This window comes from Gymnoscopelus microlampas (assembly GCF_963454915.1).
Source record: "Gymnoscopelus microlampas genome assembly, chromosome: 22".
Lineage (NCBI taxonomy): Eukaryota > Metazoa > Chordata > Actinopteri > Myctophiformes > Myctophidae > Gymnoscopelus > Gymnoscopelus microlampas.
The window spans coordinates 16641080-16660410 of record NC_139959.1 but is presented as its reverse complement, the minus strand read 5'-3'; the positions used below and the strand labels follow the sequence as shown (position 1 = coordinate 16660410).

Here is a 19331-nt window from a genome sequence, read left to right as displayed (position 1 = left end):
CCAGTTCTATTATGAACAAGCCTGATTTTGTTGATGATGTGATGCATTGTGATCTTTTTGCATATTGTTTTGTTTTTTTGCCATTTTCTGAGCTTGTCGATTCTTGCCTGACTAATCCATATTACATAAAAAACTAAAACCAACTTAAAAAAGAAAGAAACTAAGGCGCTCGTGTGGCGCAGTGGTAAAGTCCCTGCCCACCACCACATAGGTTGTGGGTTCGAATCCACCGTGGTGCATCCGGTTTTGTCAAGTGTCTACACGAACACAATTGGCCCGTGATCAGGGGAGAGAAGCTGGGCAGGGAGGGTGATGATGGTCTTTACACATACTCCTACGGGCTGAAGCGGCACCTGTCAGTGGGGAGTGTTGGCAGGTGAGTCAGTAGGACACGACAGCAGTGACAACACAGAAATGTGTGTGGGGAGGAATTAATTGGCATAACGACGAAAAAGGGGTGAAAAATTATTCGCTACTCTAAATTTTAAAAGAAACTAAAACCAAGGCTTTTTTTGGGGGGGGGGGGGGGGGACACTAAACTAGGAAACCCGCTTTCAAAATCTAAACTGAAAAAAAAAAAAAAAAAACTCAAAACGAGAAAAAAAGACAAATGCAAGACTATGATAACCTTTACTTTTTCCCTCTGCACCAACCAGGGATGCTAGGGTTCAAGTGATTGCAGGTCAGGACCTTGATTGTTATGACCCTTTTGACCCAAAGGTTAGTCATCTCTTCAGAGCAGCCTCCATGCATCTGCTCTCAAGTTAGTTAGCTAACAAACCAAATAGTGCAAGAGGAGAACATCCATCCATCCCGTTGTGACAGAGCTAACAAATTATTGTTACCTAATGTGTGTGCACTGCTGTCAATAAGTGGTTGATTAGTCGTAATTTCTGTATACCCAAATAAATTGAATCAAGCTGCAACGAAATGCACATCTGCAAAATCTGTCAACTTTTTTTTCTTGCAGTTTATGGATTATGGTTGTGCAACGATGCAGGAGTTGCGATTATAAAGCCAGAGAAAGCAATGACGGCTATATTAAGACTGGAGGCTTAAAAAAAAAGAACATTTATTGTTATTTCCACGTTAATTGTGTAGAGGCATGTACTTCATTCACAAAATAGGAACGGTAAAATTAATCAGACAAGAAAAATATATATGCAGTCTTTTTTTCCTTACATTATCAATATATATACAGTACACACATTGTAAAATAGGACATTGTAACAAAAAGAAACAAGACGTGGCATTAAGCAGAGTTCAAATAGGTTACATCTGCACTGTACATGCAGAAGTAAAATGTCTTGAGTGTTAGTCCAAAAACCCCAATGGGATTAAAAAAATGATAGGATTCTTCTCTCCATTATGACTGGAGTCCCTATGGCTTCATTTATATCCTCGCTGTCGGGTGGAAACCTTGTATCTCCATATTTCAACTAGTGTCACACGAAAGTAGCGAAAATTAGCCAATCTACAAGCTCACAACGTGTTCCATCGTGCTGCATTGTGAGCTTGAATATCTGCAATAAAAAAAAATAAAAAAAATAAAAAAGTACATGAAAGTGATTAAGTGTGTCTGTTTTATAAATATTGAACCAATGAAAAGTATTAAGAAAACTACACAGCATCCATTGAAGCACAGCTTCTTTTTTTTTCATTTCATGAAATGCAACCGTTTTGGACATACAAGGTTTCCACCTGACAGCAACGATTTGGATGAGGTGCAAAAGACAAGAGTCAAGCTGATTTTCAAACCTGACGCACCTTGTTGTAGTCAAGAAAAAGAGGAAAAAGAAAAAGAGGCAGTTTTCACCATTAAACACATTTAGTTACGCTCCATGCTTCTGAGCATTATTCAGGTCATGTACACAGTACAATGCAGAGTGTAAAGATGGTACTTGTACAACCCCCCCATTACACTTACTGTAGTTGCGCGCCCAGTGTTGACAATATCAGATCTAACAAGCTCACAGTGCGTTGCGCTGCAACTCGTTGTGGGTTTGTAGATCAAATTTGTTTTGGGTGCACCGACACCAACCACGCGACAAAGTATAAATCAGCCTCTCAGGGTCCGTTTTAATGATAAATTAACACTGCGGATTGTACCGTGTGTGTGGATATATGTACAGAGGTGTGTTAAAAAATCTCATGGCTGCACAGAGGCGTTTCTCCCAAGACGATATCATATTACAAAATGACACTCATTTAAGCATTACCAACAAACAAACACACTCACACACACACACAAACGCACGCACGCACACTTTTTAGTCTCAAGGCCAAACAGCCAAGAGAAAGAAAATAAGCATTTAGTAAAAACAAGGACAGGTCCAAGGCGTCAGAATTAATTCAGTGGTCGTGTGAAAAAAGGCCAGGCCCTACGCTCTATTAGCACTCAGTTACAACCTTTATAAACCTTTTTAACAAACACTTTAAAAAGCCAATGAGCATGGTCAACAGAGCGAGAAAAAGAAAAAGAAGTTAAGCAATCCCACGCAGTCAGATCATGAACTCAACTGGAATCTCAGTTATCTGCTGGGACTCAAATGGTATTGTACAATATGAATATTATTCACCCACTGTTGGGATACTCCATGAGACTAATTCATACCGTGAGAGCCAAGCTGTAGCTCATAGCTCTATCTAGTACAGATCTATAAGCCTTGGCTCAAACAGTATTAATTAGGCCAGTAGGTTCTCAAACCTTTTTATTTAAAGGACCCCCAGTTTGGTATTCATTAGGGCCACGAACCCCCATAACTCTGAGTGTACGCTCTCAGAGTTACAGACCTGTAAGGGTAGATTTGGTTCCTAACTATCAATGATTTAGCTGGGGTTCCCCTTGGAACCGCCTCAAGGACCCCTGGGGGGCCCCGGACCCCCACTTTGAGAACCACTGAATTAGGCTGTACAGTAAGAAAAGAAAAATCATACAGTTCAAAAACTGTAGCTGGCCCCTCTAAATGACTTCTCAATCACCACAAAACAAAACCCCCCACAGTCTTGTCTGTTGTACATTCTTTACACTAGTGATTAATAATTACCCACAGACACACACACACACACACACACACCATCATCATCATAACAGACTCACTATTGTCACGGAAACATGTCTGTAAACTTGTACATCACAAAGGTTCTGACAGGTTTCATTAAGAGGAGACTCCCGCAACTCCCAACAGGAGAGTGACTATAGGACGATACTAAAAAAAATCAGCGGAAATTGATCACGTTTTGCATTAGGTCCATTTCCCTGGTTAAGGAACTGCATCTAGAAGCAAAAGTCATTCAAAAGTCCCCCCCACGCCCCCCAAAAAAAAGCTTCCTGACATTCTCCCTGCTTGGCTGTTTTGATATACCTTAATGTGCTATTATTTCAAAGACACTCTCGTTTATTTATTTTTAGTTAGGTGTGAATTTCCAAACGCAGGCTCATGTACTAATTTCTCTGATGCAGGAAGTAACCTTCAAATATTCTGTCAGACCCTTTGAGTCACCCACACTGGCACAATACACGTCAAAGCTCAACATTAAATACTCATGTACATGCAGGTCTAGTGCAGACAGAGACAAGAAGCTGTACTTGTCACCTCCAGTTTACAGAACATTCTGTAAATCACGAGTGGGCTCCATTCACTTTCACCTGTGAACGGAAAAACCCATGAGTTCTAAACGACTGACTAGACTGAAAGTGAATTGACTCCAAGCCAGCTGCTGATACTGTACTATAGCCAGGAGGTTTACTGCCACCTCCTGGCCAGCGCTGGTACTGCAAGAAGATCCCAACCCACAACCCCATTTACTGTGTAAAAAAAAGAACGAAAAAAAGAAAGAAAGAAAATTAATAAATAAACAATACAAAAAGGCCAAAGATGCATTTGAAATATATTTTGGACCCTGGAAATAAATTAAAACAAACCAATAACAAACAAAAAAACATTTCTACCATACACAGTGTCCAAAACATATTTTGGGCCATTCATGTACGGTATATTATGAAACAAAGCAGTGTCGGGGTGAATGTCAATTGGTTATGATGACACTGGCCCAAATGAGGTGCTGAAGCAAGGTAAAGGTGGCATGCTGTAAACACTTCTTGTTCAGAGGTCGGACCTCCTGATGGGACAGCCCTTATTTGGCAATGAACAGAGGTGGACTTGCACAGGCTGAAAGCACCGAGCTGTAGAAAAACTAAAAACACACAAGGAACGTGAACGGGATGAACGGGAACGCCAACGAAAACGGATCACTCCATCTCAACATGATAGCATCGTTAGCTGACATTAAAGAACGGGTAATCAGCGACATTTGCATCTCCCAGATGAAAGGGTGGATATAGAAGCAGCAGGTGAACACGTGTAAACCAAACACATAAAGCTGATCTTTGTTTTTTTGTTTTTTTTGTTCCCGTTAGTCCCACAAAACGCACGCTTGCGGTAAATCGTATAGCCAGCTTATATCCACTCGATCTGGGATGCTTTTTTTTGTCTTCTTTTCTTTTGGGACATGATAAAAAGCAGCACGTTGTTTGATGGACATTGATACTCAATTCAGAAAGTGCAAATGTGCCATCTTGTGCTCAGACATCCAAAACCTAGTTCCCACGGGTTTTTGCTCCATAAATGGTTTCATCCAGCACAGTGCGCACGCACGCACGCACGCACACACACGCACACGCACACACACACGCACTGGTTTTCCATGATGTAGTCCAGGTTTTGGTTGGCATGATCCATCTCTAAGGTGCGGTCCATACACCCATTGTACAACGTCATGAGTTAAACGCACAAAAAATTATCGATGTTGACTGATCCGTGATGATGGCATCCATTTCTTGCCTTTCTAAAAACACAAGGTGAAGAAAATGTATTTTCTGTTCCTGCCCGTCTCACTCGGCGGTTCAAGTCATAGATAGAAAGCTAGATACCTCATTGCCCGCTGCAGTTCATTGGAGCGGCCTGCATCGCGGCCGCCATATTAGAGGGGGCACGCTTCCTGACTCCTGGCCAATCACAGAGCGTCTTTTCCGGGACTTGTCACAATCTAGTTCTAATATCCCGTTTTTTTATACAACTAGATTCTGCCAAGTCTCGAAAAAGACGCGCTGTGATTGGCCAGTAGTCAGGAAGCGTGCCTCCTCTAATATGGCGGCAACGATACAGACGCCCCTGAGTCGGAGGAGGCGTCTACCTTTATACGTCTATGGTTCAAGTCCTTTTTACAGACCCTCAGACTAGCCCACAGTGCACCCTGTGGCACAGAGTTTCCTGGTCAAAATGGCTGCTTTTCCTTCCCGGCATCGGGTCATGCTCTTATCCACTACCAGTCCCTGATGAACACTGGATGGCAGAGGCTGAGTTTTTTTTTCTCATTTACAGGGAGAAGAAACAAACCAAATGATCCAACAAATGTGTTTCTAATAATGTGTTCATATGTGTGTGTGTGTGTGTGTGTGTGTGTGTGTGTGTGTGTGTGTGTGTGTGTGTGTGTGTGTGTGTGTATGTGTGTGTGTGTGTGTGTGTGTGTGTGGGGGGGGGGGGGCTTGCGTGTTTAGTAGGTGTGAATTTACTCCTGGCACTGCATGCTGAAAACATCAATACCGGCCATGTTGTCTGGGCTCTGTGTGATGGGCAGAGGCAAAAACACACTTCCGCGGTTATGCTGCATGGATCTGAAGGAAGGCAGATGAGTGCCGGGAGGCGGTTTCCATGGTGACAAACTAAAGTGTAGCTTTGCTTAAGGCATCGTATTAGACGGCAGAGGGCTTTCTCTCCTGTGGGAGGCAAAGGAGATGAAGGGGAGATCATTAAGAGGAAACATCTGCGCTCATTACGCCCGTTGTCTTCATGTTCGCTTTGAAGAAATATTACCCCCGTGAAAATTAACATAATCGAGTGTTAACCAAGCATCTGTGCCAAAAAAGTATTGTTAGCGAGCACCGCATCCAAGTTAAAAGTCATAGCTGTCGTCTTGAGCACTGGTTCTCAATGTCGGGTCAAAAGGACCACCAGGGGGTCCAGATGGACACTTACAGGTCGGTAACACTTGAGTGTGTACAAATCGAAAACATGTACCCTCTCAGATTTGAATGAACACTGAGGATTCTACAATGTAGAATAATAATAATAAACTTTATTTGTGTAGCACCTTTCATGAATGGGGTCCTAGAGGTAGAAATTGTATCAAAAGGGGGTCCGCTGTCTAGAAGCATATCAAATTGGGTTGTCCTTGAAAAGGTTGAGAATCACTGATCTTGAGTACATATTGACTGAGAAATGATCGGTTCACCTGGTTATGACTCGCTCTCCATGGAGATTGTGATGGTCTCACTTTCTGCTGTGGGGGCAGGATGTTTCGAAGAGACAGATCACAGGTGTCAGACATACAGAAAACACAACACACGAAAGGTAAACATTAACTTTGACTTGACAATCATTATAGTTATTATTAGTATCTAATTTACCTGATTTCAGGGTGTCATTAGGCAGATGATCTATGTTGTTGCTGTGCTGGTCATTGGTTAGGAGGCGGTTCTCGGTGTCACCGAGGGGGCTTGCTAAGCCTTGGATATCGCCAGTGCTGAAAAGACACAAGGCATTAAACCCATTCAATCCAGGAAAACATCTGTGTAATTTATTTATTTATTTTTATATATATATATATATATATATATATATATATATATATATATATATATATATATATATATATATATATATATATAATATAATATAATATAATATAATATAATATAATATAATATAATATAATATATATATATATATTTAGAAGGCATTTTTAGAATCGGCCTCAGCTCTAAATGGGTTAAAACAACAAATTGAGTTCAGCCAATATGGGGTGTTGACAGCTCATAATGATATTTTGGGGACCAAGCTGTTAATGGTATTATTTTGGGCCCATGTTCAATAACTATAAAGGTAGTAATTTTCATGGCATACTTTTTAGAAAGACTAGAGGTTTGGGCCGCTTTGCGGCCCTCACATCTAGGCCCGATCAGCTACATCACAGCTACATTGCACCAGTGATCAATGTAATATGGCCATATATGGAGATGCGCAGTAGGGCGGGCTGCTGTGGCTAAAATGTGCAATGTAGTTTTATATTAACTGTACAATATGTACTCAGTAGGGTGGGGTCCTAGCGGCCAAAAAGAAGGAAAGCTGCTGTGGCTAAAATGTTAAAATGTAGTTTTATATCAATTGTACAATATGTAAGTACATTGAAGGCGGGGAAAGAAGCTTAAGTATTAGCCAGAGCACTGATCAACAGTCTGTGGCAAGTTTTGGGGCAAGTGGAGTGATCGTGTGCTGAGCAACCCCGGACGTACTTTTGGAGGTCATTTCAATTATAGTAGTAGGATTACAAGATTTCAGTATGTAAAAAATTGAACCCGGACCGAAACAGACCTGCGGATAATTGGATTGGTCCGAACGGACCCGAGGAAAAATTCAAAATTACTGGACCCGGCACGAAGCGGAGCCGAGGAAAACTGGACCCAGTCCGAAATGTACCGAGGATAATTAGAATGTATTAGACCCGGTACGACCGAGTCTTTAGACCCGTATCAGACCCGATGCTCATTTAATGCTCATTTCACCGTGGCATTCAGACCTGCCGTGTGTCAGTCAACTCTGCCTGCCCCAATAGAGTAGTCACAGACAGGCTAAGTTGAGACAGGAGTGCAGTGTGTGCTCTGCTCCGTGTTGCAGACAGAGAACATTTTCACCAACTTCATACCGTCCGTCCCCGCAGATAATGACCATAAACGTGCTCCACACAGATGAAGTTCCAACTTGCATCTTCCCGGTGGCTTTTATTTGCGTTTTACCTCGCTAAAAAGCCTCCATGGTGTATAGCAGTGCAGTGCACTTGAGATTGACTGTGTTTCAATCAGCTGTTAACGTTAAACGTGGCTCATTCAATATGCGAGAACACCTTTCCCTATTCTCACATACTAGGGCGTGACGCCACTGTAACTAAAAGAATGTGAAAGAATGTGGACAGTAATTGTAATCATTTCTTATAATAATTGTATGCATTTTATAAGAGGGTCAATATAGAAGCTATATTGGCAAATATGTACACAAAAGTTAACATTTGTGAAGATCTATGTCTGATCACCTTTTACTGGGCTCTGGCTGCAGGTTGACAGTGGCCTGCTCTGCGTCGATGCTGTTGACCAACCGTGTGGCGAACGTCAGCCCATCTCCCTGGCTGGTGTCAAACGAGAAGACAAGAGACGGAGCTCAAACTCCCAGCGAACCAAATGCACCCATACTGAATGTAACATGATGTTTATACTACACAAACAAATGAATCATAAAGAAGGTTAAATAACATGTTTACATATTTACTAAAGCCTAATTCATAATTTGTCACTCAACGGTGTCACTTGTGTTGTTAGCTTGAAAATGTGTTCTTTTCAGCGAATGACACTATAGTATAAAATGCCTAACCAGGGCCCGCAAACTTTGGAAGGGTCTTAGCCAATTGGAATGGAATCTGAATAATCTCATTGATACATCGTGATCACATGACTCAAGAGATAATGTGTACTGATTTGTGTGTGTTTTGGACAAGATTTGCAGGAGATGTAGCAAAAGGCGTGTTTTGAAGAAACCGCGAAATGGCGGTAAATCTGGTCTAGCCCAAATAGCCTATATGACCTCCGGTTCAAGAGTTATGGGACAAAATGTGAAGGGCCCTGTTATAGCATAGTATCCACTCCTAAAGCTTAAATGCCCTTTCTGGTGTTTGTAGAGCTGTGCCTGATGTGATCTAATTTGCCATTTTCATCACCTGGTGAAGACGGGCAGCAGCCAATATTTCTTCTGGTCTCCAAAGACCTGAGTGATGTTCTTCCGGAAGCCCAGAGAGAAACCGTTCTTATCGGAGCCCGTCCTAAAGACTGGCGCTCTGAATGCCTCTGAGATGAAGGAAACGGGTACAGAGAGACATAGAATGGCGAGAATAAAAAGAGTGAATTATATACACAATAAATATGTAGAGTAGTGTGCTGGCACTATGAAATCATCTATTTTCCAGACAAGTTAGAACACAATACAAAATATGAATGGTAAAAATGATCTCATTTGAAGTGATGACACCAACGCCAAAGAATAAACTGCATAAACTGTTTGCATGAGTGCTATCTCTCTCTCTCTCTCTACATAGAGCACAAAGTGTATTCTTGGGTGTTGCCGTCATCACATCAATGGGATCCTTTTTAATCACGCTAGATATGCAGTTTAACTGTGTTTTGGCCATGTCATTATAGAGCACCGAAGTCATGACGTCACTGCCGTTAAATAACGCCCCTGGGTCGGGGCGTTATTTGTTGTGTTGAAATCCCCACAGGGGAATCTTACATCATGTCATGTAAGAACTGTGTTCCAAAAATAAACAAATCATCCGGGTGATTTTACTCACTACTACTACAATAGAGTACTGAAGTCCTGACGTCACTTGTTCATCCCCTGGTTCGTAAAGTAATTTCGCTATGGAAAATAACATTGGGTCATCATAGAATCGTCTCATATAAGAATTGGGGTCCAAAAATAAACAAACTGTCTCGGCGATATTGTCAGGGAGGCTCTGTATTGTTTATGTTAGTCAGTCACTCATATTTGATACAGTCTGTTTCTGGCGAAACTTTAACTAATTCGGCAGAAGTAACATTAGCGTTTTCTCACCGTCAGTTGATGCTTCATATCCATATGAGTAAAACCGCCGGGGTCATTTGTTTATTTTTGGAACAAAGTTCTTATTTGACGCGATATTAAACACGTCTATGGGAATTCAGAACGGGTTAGGGAAACCGCGACCCAGGTAGGATGTGTAAATTACGTCAGACTTCAGTGCTCTATAGGATATGAAGCATCGACTGAAGGTGGAAATGTACAAATTTACCCAAAGAGTAACACAATAAACACTAGAAACGAGTTAAAACGACCCAACAACTACATTTCCCATGATTTCAGACCCGCAAGTGTAGTTTTTAAGACTTTTAAGGCAGAATTCATTACATTTTCTCCAGAAACAGGTTGTATCAAATATGAATGAATATCATAAACGATGCAGAGCCACCCGACAGAAATGCCCAGATGATTTGTTTATTTTTGGATCACAGTTCTTATGAGGCGATCTAAGATTCCCCTATGGGGATTTCAACACAAAAAATAACTGTGCGACCCAGGGGGTTAGCGCCCTCTAGCGGCAGTGACATCAGGACTTCAGTGCTCTATAGGCAAAACTATTAAATTGTTATTTTGACACGTGTGTGCGCGTATGTGTGTATGTCTTGTGTCTTACCTATAGTGGACCTGTTTTTCCCTACAAGCCACAGGTGGTAGCTGAAGAGGGACAGAATACTGATGCAGAACATGGCCGCCACAAAAAAGAGAAACAACACGTGGAATTTGGCGCGAGTGTCTGGCAGCTCATTCTGACGGGGACGAAGAAGAGAACAAGACCAATGTCAATGTCGAATTTGTACGGAGACGGAGAGCAAAAGAGAGAGGAAGTAGAAAGTGTTAGAAAAGGCAGACCGGCGGAAAGAGGAAGACAGACATAAAAAAGTGTCACATCATGACTACACAGCACTGCACAAAGACGATGACAAAACCACCACAATGATGAGGACACTGCAACTAAAGGCTTTGGAGGCACGCTGGATTACCTTGGGGCAGTTCTCTGCCGATTTCCTCCGGCAAAGCTTTAGTACAAATAGAGACAGACTGGTTAGCAACACCGGGAGAGCACAGGCGGATCGAGAGAGGGAGAGATGCAACGGACGAGGGTGGTGGGAGACAAACTGAGAAATTAAAAGGCAAACCGGAGTAACGGCGAGGAGAGGAGAGGAGAGGAGAGGGGAGAGAGGGCAGGTGTAGGTTTGTCCAGAACTCAAATGGAGAGATGCAAAGGGGGACTAGGTGCTGGTCAGTGAATGGGGTCAAAGTTGGTGGTGCAGAGAGAGGAGGATGAGGATGCAGCGAAGAGTGGTGTGACTGATGGCTGTGATAGTGGAGATAGTGAGAGAGAACAATGGCCCACCCTGTGTGGGGAGAACACAGGAGGGAAGAGAACAACAGAGAGGGGTGAGAGAGGGTGAAGTGGTAAGAGAGGACAAAGAAACACTGGAGCAGCACAGCTTAGTACAAGAGTGTCGAGCAGCATGCAGGACGGAGGGCAGGGCATGCATACAGGCTTTAAACAGGCTGCACAGGCTCCACACAGGCGCTCTCACAGGCACTCACACACACACACACACACACACACACACACACACACACACACACACACACACACACACACAGAGACAGACTTTGTGTGTGTGTGTGAGTGAGTGGACAGAGAGTCAGGGAATGTGTCGGGGTGGACCGGTGTCCCTCGAGTGACATTACTCACCGTCCAGAACTTTATGAAATACTGCAGTACAGTGGCTGCAATGAACAAACAGTACACCAGCGAATAGGCCAGGAAGAGTATGAAGAACTTGTAGTTGGAGAATCCCACACAGTTGTTCACCCTGTTGGAGACACACAGACGCAGGAGAGTCAGCCAGGGCGACGGTTGCTTCAGTGTAGGAGATGGATGTTGCAACACGGTGAAATCAACATGGTGGAAATGTAACATTGCTCTCACTGAGCATGCAGACTCCGTGATTCAATGTAGATGCTACATACCAGGGACAATGATGGTCCATCTTCAGCACACACCTATCATACAGAGAGGAGGGAAGAGAGATCACACGGAGGACAGTTTGAAATGAAAGAGAAAATTATAGTGAGAAAGAGGGAGGAGATAAAACAAGCCGTTGTTCAGTGGATTCAGTTGTTTTCAGTGGAATGACTAAATGCAACAGTATTCTCCCCAGTTACAGACGGTTTCATTCAAAGGACTTATGTAGCTAGGACCATATAAACAACCCTTGGACACATCTGGTCAGCCGTTTGCAAATTATTATAATCTTTTAGTTTGCATAACCTAATGCAGTTAGCCATAACCAACCACTTAAGCACGTTCATGTTGTGCATGTTGACCCAAAATGGGTCGGATAGAAACAAGTCCACAAATAATTTCTCCCAGCGTATTTATTGGATATTTAATGCAACATTACAGGCATCCAGCTAACTGACCTACAAGGCTTTTTTGTAGATGCATAGTGGCTCCTGAGCTGGCACACAAGGAGCTGGGAGGGCTCCCAGATTCTGAGCTTGCAGACAATTGTGTACCGGTTCAGGGGTCACAATCGGTTGAATTGTGTTGAATTGAAGTTGTTGTGAGTTGACATTCACTGATATTATGACTGTCTGTTTGAAACCGTCTATACAGCAGATTTAAGTTTGAACGTAGAGCAATAGTATGACAGATGGTGTTTACTTACATGTCACAGGCGGAGCAGTGGTGACAGCGGTCCGGTTTGATGACTTGACAGCGGTCACAGTAGCGGATCGCTGCACAACAGTATTGGAGTCTGGTTATTATTATTGCTTCACAGAGAACTCCAACACAGAGCAGAATACAATAAAAAACTGAAAAACTAAATCAAAACTAAAGCAGAACTATAACTGACACTAAGGCATTGAGAAACATTTGATGAGATGAGACATAGAACTCTATAGACATTGTGCTCTAGGTCTGACGCACAGAGACGTGAGTGCAGTCATTGCACAAACACAGGGCAAAGAAACAAACACCCGCAGACCAACCTCCAGCGCCTGTGCGCGTGTAGAGAGGCAGGTTGGCGGCAGCCCTCCACAGGATCTCCTGCTGGGACTCTGGCCTCTCCTCCTTCTCATAGCGCTCCTTCTCTGGCTTCGGGAGGCAGAACTGGTGACATAGATAGACAGGCTGTTAACGCCTAATTTACACTCTGAGAACCGATCTTCAAGCTGGCAATGTGTTTGGTTCTTGACTCTCAAAGTGATCCACTGGCATACCGGTAGATTTTCTGCCTTTTATATACGACTTTTAGCTGTAAGAACACAGACCAACATAGGAACAGACATTGTTGACCAGTGGTATTCAACTACAGTACAGTACGTGCCATTAAAGTCCAAGCTTATTGACGGACTCATTCCAAATCAAACCCCATAAGCTACAAGGTTGTTGCCTTGTAAAAAGCAGACAAAGCTAAACAAGATATAAGAATATGTATCACATATCCAGCCTTTATATGCCCTGGGTAAGGGGGGTGATAAAAGGACAAACAGGGTTGTGATAAGTGTGTGCTGATTGGACAGCTGCTGTACCTTCTCTAACAGTTATAGGGCAGTTGACTAATGAGCGCTAACTAGACCCATAATCTCCAGTAGGAACTGCCGGGACTCCCTCTTTTCAGGGTGTTTCACCCCAATATGCGTATCCCTAACCTTTCAAAAACTATGCCTTAACCTAACCTCCCAGAAACTAAGCCTAAACCTAACCTCAAAACCATGGCCATCCAAGGTGGAACACCCTGAATAGAGGTACTCTCAGGAACTGGCACCATGAGCGTCCTCATTACTCAACATGACAAACATGCAGGAAACTCTGCAACCCAGCACAGTTTCTGTGATGGCTTGGTATCAATAAAGAATGAGGGTCACACTAAGAGTTGATCCATTTACTAATAACAGCATTTGTTCCCCTTTTAAAGGGGGAGGGTTAATAACAGGTGGCATCATTCTCATCTAATTTCTGATTACTAATTGCTGATTGTTGTGGTGAGTGGAAAACAGCTACCTTTAATGGGTCAGAGAACAGCTGGAACGTGACGCCAGCTGTGTTCTCAGCCAACTCTATCCTCACACTATCGGGGAATCCCCGTGGACTATACCATTTTGCTCGACCAGGGCAGTTCCTCATTAACATTAATGTTAATCTATTGACTTGAAAGTGTTGATCAAATGCCATTTTCTCATCGTCTTTGTGAATAAGCAAGCATATGGCTATGTGAATATAACCAAATTATCACACACCCAGCAGTCATTGTTGTCCTCATAATATATAGGCAGGCTACATCACCCCTCACCTAATGACTCGAGCTGATAAGCCTGCCCTCAGTTGGATAAGCTTGGGCAGTGACAAACAAACACCTGGGTGATTGGGTGTTGACATAAAATCTGAATACACCTCTCTCTCTCTACCTGCCTGAATACAATGCATGGCTCTAGACTAGACTCTTCACGTTGTTTATGGCAATGTAGGAGTAAAGGCACACAGACGGTCACATCACTGTACCTCTTTGGAAGGGTTTGCAGGTTTGGAGAAGATGGTCTTCCAGTAGGACCATACAAACATGATGAATGAGATATGGAAAAACACCAGGTACAAAACTAGGACAAAACATGGAGCAAGGCGTTAGGATCAATAACACAAACTACTTTCTTTGACAAAGAAGAAAACACTACATTTGACCATGAAAAAGCTATAAGGAACAGCTGTCAACACAACTCTTGGGATAACTATAAGGATGATGACAGGTTACATACTAAAATAGACATCACTAATTTATAGCAAACCTGACTTGAAATGTATAATGAAAGAGAGCTCAGGCTGAACATGTATGGATCCATCTTGTCAGGTTTCATTACTTATGCAATATATTTCTCTCCCCACTATCCAAGACTGACCTCAGCACTATCAGAAAGTAGAGACGCAAGAGCAGTGAATCTGCTGTTTTCTGTCTAATTTGCACTTTGTCGTATGACCGTGGCAAATAACGCTTGTGGCTAATAACCGATTTCCAATATGACGTGAATAAATAAGGCTATGTGATAAACATACCCAGCATTCGTCATTGTCCTTGTGTAGCTGAAAATCTGTTATTTTGGGCGAGTGATGTGATCATACAGTAGGCCTACGTATGACTAAGTATAAATTAGGCTTATGCCAGTATTTGTGGCCTGCAAGGTTATGTGTCTGTCATTGTCTATGCATGCACGGGCATCGTCTCTCAGCCAAGAGAGAGACGGAGTGTGCCTGAGTGTGCATCATTTTGTCTGTGCCAATCTGAGTCAAGGTCTGCCAGACCAGCCCAAATGGACATGTCACTGAGCCAAGCGGCTGCATTGCAATGAGCAGCAAATTGCCCCATTTCAGAATTCTAGTCCAGTAATAAAAATCAAATCCAGTTAGGCTACAGCTGTGTTGTGTAAGTGTACTTACGCTGCTCTGCGAAACTGGGGATGGTGACTAGAAGAGAAAAGACAGGAGGGGAAAAAACTACCCATTAAAAAGCGAATACATTCACAGAATGCAGTGCTGAACAGTTAGGCCTGATATAGACATTTAACTGATTAACCACTTAAGTTAAACCCCTATACATGGTTGACTGGAGTCCATCAGGGCTCTATCCTAGTAACCTTTCCATTTTCGCTCTACTACATTAAATATCTTCGCTGAAAATAAGAGATCTACAAACCCACAAGTGCCGACGGCTCGACACGTCGAGAGCTTGTAGATCTGCTATTTTCTGAAACTGCTCTGTTCCCCAGGAATAGGGATGCCTCGGTTCAAGCGTTTAAGAACAGCATTTCACTAACTTGGCGAGGTGATCATTTTAGTCAAATTTGGCACCTTTAAAGCACTCTTTATTCAAATCAAAACAACTGTTAACGTTCTTCTAGGCAAATACTATACATACTTCACCAAGACAATACCTAAAGCAGTAGTTCTCAAACTTTTGTGTGTCAAGAACCCCCAAATGCATACATATATACATACAAAACCCCATCTGTAAATGTTTCATGCCAGGGACCCCCAGCAGAAACAATGTGTAAAAAATATCTAAAAAAAAAACACTTTCAAGATTTGTCCAAAAAATAAATTAAAAAATTAGCAGATGTAAAGCTCGCAGGGCTGTGAGCTTGTAGATCTGCTATTTGAATAGCCAATGTATGAATGGATAAAGTGGTTAAAATTATTGTGATGCTGTATTAACTGATTTCGCTGAGGCCCAAAGGACTTTGAGAACCACTGACCTAAAGCACAAAGACAGCACATCATTAATCAGATTTGATCAGTTCCGATCATAATCCGCCCTATGAAACGTTTAGTGTGATTATTCATCCAATGAAAGACATTCAGCGACACATTAAGGCGGGGGGGGGGCAATACAAAATGTAATCACGGAAACTTTTTATTTGGGTGAAAAAAAAACTAACTATTTTTTTTGTAAAACATAGCAATACAAAAATAAAACAGCTGTATGCATGTAGAAGCACCATTGTTGAGCTGCAGTCCCGTTCACTTCCTGTTGGACTGGACAACAGCTGGGTGGACAGTGTTGCCAGATTGTGAGAGAGAAATAAGCAACCTGGTCTATGAAAACAAGCCGAAAAGAATAGGCCACATGGGAACTTTATATTATATCAATAGGCTATTTGAAAATAGCTGTTTGACATAATGATCTTGACAAACTATGGAATACTATGGAATTTTGAAACATTTTGACAACACAAATCTGGTACGGGGCTCCCCCCCTGGCACAAACCATTTTAAGATGGGGGTTAGGGGGACAAATCTGGGACAAATACAAATACATATTAATTTGGGGGACCATGACAATGAAAATATTTGAGAACCACTAGCTTAAATAATATATATATATTTTTTAAAGCAAGCCCAAATAAGCAACTACACTTTAGAAACAAGCCCAAAAAAACGCAAACACCAACTACAACTACAATTTTTACAAGCAACTTCACAGGAAAAACAAGCCCAACGTCGCTTATAATAAGCGGACATGGCAACACTGGCTGGGTGGACAGCGGCATATACGCTCGCCCGAAAAAGAACAGATCTACAAGCGAACAACGCGACGCTCCAGTGGCTCCGCGACGCGCTGTCAGCTTGTAGATCTGTTCTTTTTTTTTTTTGCTCGAGCGACGGAGTGGTACACCTAAAAAAAAAAAAATTAAGCGTTTTCATGTTCTCGAACATGAAATAAAACGAGTACCGCACGGCAGAGCGGGCCGCCCGGGCCGTTAACTCACAGATGCAGAGCTCCACCACGTAGGCGTAGTAGGACCAGCAGACGACCAGGGCGATGAAGACGACGGGGATCCACGCCAAGCCCCGCTGACAGCATCTCAGTACGTGTGTGGGCGCCATCTTTCTCCCTCAGTCTCCTCTGACCGGGGAGGAAAAGGGAGGGCCCACGACGTGACGTCACTGACTGAAGTCAGGGAGGGCAGTCAAAAAGGAAAAAAAAAGAAAGAAAAGAAAGAAAAAAGCCCAGAAGGCACGGAATCCTCGCCCCAAAACATGCTCGCCCACATTTTTTTTTCGAGGACTGCTCGCCCCCAGCGGTTCTTGTATTTTTTTTTTTTTTTTACTGAGGATAAGGTTAGAAATAAGTTTGGGGGGGGAGGGGGCGAAACCCCCTCAACCTGACCATCTCGGCCCCTCCGTTAAGACTGCTTCTGGTACCTTTTGATTAATAGCGTTTCGGTGTCAAGCCTTCCTCAGTGTGTTAAGAAAGTGGTCAGTGGTGTTGCGTGTACCAGGAGGGCCTGAAAGACAGATCCAACTTCAGCTACCATCAGAAAAAATAAATAATTAAAAAAAAATCTGACGCACCCACTCCCCCCTAACCGTTGTTAGGCCTGGGGTTAGGCATAGTTATACTGAGGTTAAGTTTAGGAATAAGGTTAGGTTTTGACACTATTTTACTGAAGTTACGTTTAGGAATAAGTTTAGGCATAGTTTTACTGAGGTTAATTAGGCCGGGAACCCCTATACGTAACTAACTATACCTTGCAATCCAGGAACACCTTTTGGGGTTGTTGTTACTATGTACAGTATATAGCAACATACGTAATTTTTTGTAATTTTTGAATAAATATTTGAAGTTTTTCAGAAAACTAATGTCGTTTTTTGAATCGGCCTCAGGTCTAAATGGGCTAAGGAATACCAGGTGGCGACCGTTCCGGGGTCGCCGGATTTGCCCCGGGGCGACTGTGTTTTGGGGCAAGCGTTTTGGTATTCGCAGCAACACTAATCTCTGACTCTGGTTCTGTTGTTACAGTGTTCTTACTATGTAACAAACTTTGATACTTTTGTTTTTCATGGTTGATGATGTTTTAAGCTCGTTTTCCACGGTAAGGATATGCAGAAGGATTATGCATGTGATGTTTTGATAGGCTGGGGAAGTGAATGAGCGAGCTTATGGAAAACAAAGAGGGGGGAGGAGAGAGTGAGAGACACGAATTTCAACGACAGAGGAAAAGAAACCATGTGAACAACACCATACAGTAAGCAGCCTACAGGAAGTACAGGATTCAGGAACTGTAACGTACAAAGTCCATCGACCTTTATGAGTCACACAGACTCACAGGTAGACCGGTGCAAAAAGGGGGATTTGTCAGTAAAAAAAAAAAGGGAGGAAAGAATGTCTGCTGCAGAGATGGACGTGGAGAAGTACTTGTTGCGCATCGGTCACGTTGCAGCACCTCCAACCGCGCCTACCCTGGAAGTACTTTGTTGTGTGCACAGCTGTCACCTGCGGTCAGTGCCCTTTGAGAATCTCACCATCCACAGTGGTGGACATATACGCCTGGACCTTCACATTCTGTACGACAAAATTGTCAACCAGCGCAGAGGCGGCTTTTGCTTCGAGAACAACGGTCTCTTCTCATGGCTGCTTTCGGAGATGGGTTTCGAGGTCACTCTGCTCTCGGGTCAGGTGAGAAACGCAATCACCTGCCTATACGGGCCCCCTTTCGACCACTTGATCTTAATGGTCAGCCTGGAGGGACGCCGCTGGTTGTGCGATGTCGGGTTTGGAGGGTCAGGTTTCCATTTCCCCTTGTCATTGGAGACCAGTGAACCGCAAAAGCAGGAGGGCCACGGATTATATCGAGTCACCAAGGAAGAGGGAGGCACACACTTCCTACAATGGAAAGGGGACGAGTTCGGAGAGGCAGTTAGTGAATGGACTGATCTCTACAAGTTCACGCTTGAACCTCGGTGTCGAGAGGACTTTGTTGAGATGTGCGACTATCATCAGAGCTCAGCCAGCTCCATCTTCGTCTGCAAGTCCCTCTGCTCCATGCTGATACCAGGGGGAAGGCTCACCTACATAGGTCATAGACTGATCACCACCACATTCAGCACAGAGGGAGGTGGAAGTGGAATAAAAACCACCAGGGAACTAAAGGATGAGGAGATTCCAGCCGTTCTTGAGGAGAAATTTGGAGTTGTGCTCCCCTCTACACTCATCCCAAAAGATGAAGAAATCACACCACCAGCAATCATGTATTGATCAAGTTACCCTCAAGTTATCAAGTTAACACATACTTTTTCTCTGTCTCTGCAAT

General features: G+C 43.1%; 2 protein-coding genes and 1 long non-coding RNA gene across 4 annotated transcripts; 1 reads left to right on the top strand and 2 right to left on the bottom strand.

Moving 5' to 3' along the window:
* Positions 1–1052: 1052 nt before the first annotated feature.
* Positions 1053–5495, bottom strand: LOC311039245. Its single transcript, XR_014600149.1, has 2 exons — positions 4997–5495; positions 1053–4944 (listed from the first exon to the last, which is right to left on the bottom strand). It is a non-coding gene; the product is annotated as an uncharacterized lncRNA (long non-coding RNA).
* A 52-nt stretch (positions 5496–5547) lies between these two features.
* LOC311039244 (palmitoyltransferase ZDHHC20-B-like) lies at positions 5548–17262 on the bottom strand. Of its 2 annotated transcripts, none has more exons than XM_084048942.1 (13): positions 17007–17262; positions 15178–15204; positions 14251–14345; positions 12738–12858; positions 12413–12482; positions 11712–11744; positions 11434–11554; positions 10339–10471; positions 8827–8953; positions 8149–8241; positions 6470–6585; positions 6295–6339; positions 5548–5779 (listed from the first exon to the last, which is right to left on the bottom strand). In XM_084048942.1, exons 1-12 carry the CDS (start codon positions 17122–17124, stop codon positions 6299–6301), a joined length of 1095 nt encoding a protein of 364 aa, XP_083905068.1. In that variant the 5' UTR covers positions 17125–17262; the 3' UTR covers positions 5548–5779; positions 6295–6298. The 2 variants fall into 2 exon arrangements, with proteins under 2 accessions (XP_083905068.1, XP_083905067.1); XM_084048941.1 differs by having other exon boundaries at positions 6295–6342; positions 17007–17261.
* A 758-nt stretch (positions 17263–18020) lies between these two features.
* On the top strand, positions 18021–19318 carry LOC311039172 (arylamine N-acetyltransferase 2-like). The gene has a single exon (XM_084048837.1). The coding sequence runs from the start codon at positions 18329–18331 to the stop codon at positions 19274–19276; it is 948 nt and encodes a 315-aa protein (XP_083904963.1). The 5' UTR covers positions 18021–18328; the 3' UTR covers positions 19277–19318.
* Positions 19319–19331: the final 13 nt, after the last annotated feature.

Excerpts from the sequence above, each read along its gene's own strand:
- LOC311039244 (XM_084048941.1), bottom strand. The coding sequence starts at position 17,124 with ATGGCGCCCACACACGTACTGAGATGCTGTCAGCGGGGCTTGGCGTGG. Across the intron at positions 11,555-11,711 it reads ATGGACCATCATTGTCCCTG|GGTGAACAACTGTGTGGGAT; the intron begins GTATGTAGCATC and ends TGTCTCCAACAG. Across the intron at positions 6,586-8,148 it reads CAGCCAGAGCCCAGTAAAAG|CACTGGCGATATCCAAGGCT; the intron begins GTGATCAGACAT and ends GTGTCTTTTCAG.
- LOC311039172 (XM_084048837.1), top strand. The coding sequence starts at position 18,329 with ATGAGTCACACAGACTCACAGGTAGACCGGTGCAAAAAGGGGGATTTG.